This window comes from Arachis hypogaea, chromosome 13, assembly GCF_003086295.3.
Source record: "Arachis hypogaea cultivar Tifrunner chromosome 13, arahy.Tifrunner.gnm2.J5K5, whole genome shotgun sequence".
Classification (NCBI taxonomy): Eukaryota; Viridiplantae; Streptophyta; class Magnoliopsida; order Fabales; family Fabaceae; genus Arachis; species Arachis hypogaea.
In genome coordinates, this window is record NC_092048.1 from 13,902,351 (window position 1) to 13,906,689 (window position 4,339).

General features: G+C 36.9%; 1 protein-coding gene across 2 annotated transcripts; it reads left to right on the plus strand.

Annotated features, from left to right (window-relative positions):
- Positions 1–222: 222 nt before the first annotated feature.
- On the plus strand, positions 223–3,926 carry LOC112737358 (uncharacterized). 2 transcript variants are annotated; one of them, XM_025787227.3, is made up of 3 exons: positions 223–713; positions 1,108–1,385; positions 1,568–3,926. In XM_025787227.3, exons 1-3 carry the CDS (start codon positions 530–532, stop codon positions 3,515–3,517), a joined length of 2,412 nt encoding a protein of 803 aa, XP_025643012.1. In that variant the 5' UTR covers positions 223–529; the 3' UTR covers positions 3,518–3,926. The 2 variants fall into 2 exon arrangements, with proteins under 2 accessions (XP_025643012.1, XP_025643013.1); XM_025787228.3 differs by lacking the exon at positions 223–713 and having other exon boundaries at positions 1,248–1,385; positions 1,469–3,926.
- Positions 3,927–4,339: the final 413 nt, after the last annotated feature.

Sequence of the window (4,339 nt, forward strand, 5' to 3'; positions counted from 1 at the left end):
GGCAAGTTATTCATGTGTTTATAAGTGTTAAAAATTCGAATTCAATTTTATATTTATATATTAATTTATTAGTTAATAATAAACTTTTAAATGAAGTAATTTTGAGTTTATCAAAATAAAAATATATGAGAAATAAAAAAAAAAATTTACATTTTATTAGATTTTTTTTTTATTTTCTCGTGACCCTGATTAATAAGAGTTGCAAGATATTTTCTTCATTTTATTAACATTTTAAAATGAAAAATGTTGGCTTGATTATTTTCCTCGTTTCACATCTAAAATACTTGGGAGACAAAAACTCGCAGGAACCAAATAATCAATAATGTTAACTAGCTAATATTTATCTACTTCCCCATTTTATTTTTATATATATAAAAAGAAAAAGAATTAGAGAGAAGGAGATAACTTAATTCCGAGTTTCTGACTCCTCCGTTCTTCAGAGGCGTTACTTAGAAGAACGAAGAGTAATTTCCGTATAATAAAACCCATCTCATCTTTAATAATCCGAGAAAAGACACGTGATTCTGTGATGACGGAGATGGAGACCACCGAAACGAACTGGAACGTTGCTTCGTCTTCCGTTTCCGTCGCCAACTGCGTCACCTTCGAATCCTCACTCTCTCTGTTAAACGACGATAATCACCAACAAGCTTCTTCATCTCCACTTCTTCTCCGCTCACCTTCTCCCGATTCCTCTCCTTGCGAGATCAAGAGTACGTTTCACTTTCACTACACTTAACTTTGTCTCGTCTCGTTTCTTTTTTGCTTTTTTTTGTTTTCAATTTTTTAAATTGCACTAATTGTTCTTCTAGTTATAGCTGTTTCTTATACTTGGAAAAATTGTGATAAACCTGTCATATTCGCTGTGGATTTGCGTATATAGAGCTAAGTCATTGATTAAATTCGATTTCTGTTTTGTAAGTTACTATCGTAGGGGTTATATTAATTTGGACGGTTTTATGATAAGATTTTTCATCTAGATTAGTGATTCTCCTCATATGAATGTAGTGAGCTCTTGCTCATTGTAGAAATTAAGAAAGAAGGACGATCGGATTTGAACTTTTGCACATTTTTCTTGTGATTGATGCGAGATTCGGTTTCGTGCAGTTTGTTTTAATACGAAACATGAACTCAGACAAGTCTATGTTCGTAGTACGGCTCGGGTGTATGAGATTTACACTGCATCTGATCTGCAGAGCAGCAATGAGTATCTCTGTACGGTTCGCTGCGGTGTTGCGTCTAGAGATGGTGAAGTTCTTCGTGCTCCTAATGTTCCACATGTCGATGGTTCTCGCAGAGAGTCGAGTGAGGAAAATATAAAAAGTGAAGATGACTGGGTTGAAGTGAAGATCCCTGAATGCACCAACTCAACTGAAATCAGTCAGGTAAGTAGATTTTCTAATTTCTTTTTCAAGGAAATAAAAAGCAAAATAGATATATGATTTTGTTATGTTTTGTTCTTTTCCAGAACTTTTGGGCTGTCTCTTGAAACATGAAGCTGATGGCATCATACCAAATCTTAGATTGATTTCTTTTTTATTGTTCGATGTTCTTTTCCTGTTCGCAGGACCTTTTTGAGGCTACAGCTGAGCTTAATGATGTCAGTCCTTGCATTTCTGTTACACTTCGTTTGCTCTCACTTCAGAGTAAAGGCTGCATTTATGTTGATGAGATTTATATATTTGGTGATCCTGATGATTCAACTGATTCAGAAAGCCAAGAGAGCCGTAATGGAAACTCATCCAGCGGTTCTCTTATGGCTATGTTTCTTCCAACTATAATGCAATTATCTAAGACATCAGGTCTCGGCCATCTAAATGCTGTCAAGAAGGAAAAACAATCTTTTTCAGCAGATGATTTGGAAGAAACCCAGCCACGTGATTCAGTAACCAAAACTCAACTGAAGGGAAAAGCTAGCATAGCTGGTCCTCAAGAAGTGAAGTTGAAAGAGGTGAATGGTGGTTGGGTGGTTCCATCCTTGCCATGCACATCCTCTCAAGTCTCTAAACTGGATAGTGACTGTACTGCTGTACCCTCACAAGCTGATACAGTGGATAGTACTAATTGTGTTGCCCCCTCTGAGGTTGCTCCTGCCAAGAGCAATCATGGTGGTTCTCTTGGTGGCAATATTGAAAGGGCCTTTGAACAGCTTGTATCACGAATGGACAGGATTGAACAAATCTGTCTGGGGTTTCAGGAGAAAATGGTATTGCCCATGAGCAGCATTGAGGCAAGACTCCAGAAAGTTGAGCAGCAACTTGATACCCTGACCAAGAAATTGCAAAATCCTGGATCATCATCCTGTGGAAGGTGTGCTCCTGAAGGCTCTTTCATTGAATCAGATGCTATTGATTATGCTTTCACTAGGGAAAATGAACCAGAGAAGAGAGAATTAGTTACAGAAGTGCATATCTCTGATTCAGCAAATACTAGTCAAATGCTCCCAGGTCTTATAGTTACGGCTCCCGAGTTTCCTGATGGTGAGGATGAAGAAGATAATGCATCAGGGCAAAAAACGGGTTCTTCATGTGTTGAAGTAAAGCGATCAATTGACGATGCTTTATCTTCTGCGTTAGCTAATTTTTTATCCACAGGCTCTTCAAAGTCTCCAAAGTATACTAAAAGTTTAACAGTCAAAGCCCCTGATTTTTCTAGTGAAGATGAGGATGATCGTGAGAGTAATAACGAGACAGCGAATAATGAATCAGCTCATCCTGTGGACTGTGAGAAGATTAATCACATCCAAGTGCTGACATCATCCAATATTTCTCTGGAAAATGGAGCACAGGTAGATGAGGATTCTAAAGATGAACACACTGAAGAATGTGGTCAATCTTGTAGTATGGCAGGAGATCAAGAAGTATCTGTTACAACCAGTTCTGTAGCTGATCATAATCCAAAGATAGGTTTAACTAACAACTTTGAAGATGGTCAAAGCAGAGAACTCAGTGTTTATAAAACCGATGATTTGTTCAACAGTGGAAATGAAACCTCGAATGAGTTGCTTGGCAATCAGACTGCAAGTGGTTTAACTAGCATTGCTCAGGAAGGATCACTTGCAACAGTTGCAACAGAAGTTGGGAAAAAACCTTCCCATGAAGACATTATAGAGAATGTTCTTGGATTTTCAATTGCTTCCTCTGCAGTAGATTTTGAAACCTCACTCCTGGATGTGAAATTCATTTCACAGAGAAGTCCTGTCACTGACCCTTTGCTAGAAGCTCTTCTTGTTGACACACCGGAAACAAACTCCCAAGACTCTTCTGGAAAGGAAACCAGTGATCATCTGGCCCATAAGGAACAAGAGAAGACCGATGGCATTCTTTCACTTGAGGAGCACTCTAACTTGGTTTCAGTAGATGATGAGGAAGCAGTGAATCCCACTGGCACTAGCGATGCTGCTGCGGAAAAAGACTACTCTACTCTGATGACTGGGCCTGTTAACAGAGAGGACGATAATGTGCCCGGGGATCATAAACGCAAGCTTGATGAAATATCTGCCTCGAGTCTGATATGAAGCTCGTTCGTCCTGTTTATGAACTTTGGATTTTAATCTACATCATATTTGATGATTCATGTTTTTGCTTTTGCCAGTGCCCTAAACGTTGAAGAGTCAATAGGAGTTGCTAAGTAGAACCATCAAACATGTTTGGCCAGCTGTTATGTTTATATGGCGTGGTTGTAGGTTTGAATGTGTACAGAAGCAGTACGAATTAAGTTTCAAGTTTCAATTGTAAATAGCCAATCACACTTAGGTTCATCAAGCAGGAGAATGATTTGGATCCAAAGGTGATTTATATTTTTTTTTATGCATCGTTTGAAATTATAGATCGGTATTAAATAATCAGAAGACCTTTGTTGGTATGTGTGTCGTTGACGTATAATGTTCGTATAAAAATTCTTGACGCCATGTTTTCTTTGGCTAACTACTGTTATATTTTATGTTCCCAAGTGTGTTTGAATGTGATCTAAGGAAAATAAGTTGTGCATTATTAATTTATTATTACTATCTGGGAAAGAATATGTACCATAAAATGTAGACAGAGAGGTGTATGGTTTTGGTAGATCACAAGAGAGACGAGTGTAATTTATCCAAACTTCAAAGGCCATTCTTACAAAAGATAAGCTGTTTTTTTGTTAAAAAAAAATACTTCGTCTCTTAATTTTTTTATTTTAGGACAATATGATCTATCTATTAAAAAATCTGTTAAATAGTAATAAAAATTAATTTTATAAAAATTTTAAACTCACACAAACTATTAATAAATTTATTTTTAAAAAATTCTTTTACCGGTAGTAGTTAAGTAGAGAAAGACTATTATTGAAAATGATGTCACAA

Excerpts from the sequence above, each read along its gene's own strand:
- LOC112737358 (XM_025787227.3), top strand. The coding sequence starts at position 530 with ATGACGGAGATGGAGACCACCGAAACGAACTGGAACGTTGCTTCGTCT. Across the intron at positions 714-1,107 it reads CTCTCCTTGCGAGATCAAGA|TTTGTTTTAATACGAAACAT; the intron begins GTACGTTTCACT and ends GGTTTCGTGCAG. Across the intron at positions 1,386-1,567 it reads ACTCAACTGAAATCAGTCAG|GACCTTTTTGAGGCTACAGC; the intron begins GTAAGTAGATTT and ends TCCTGTTCGCAG.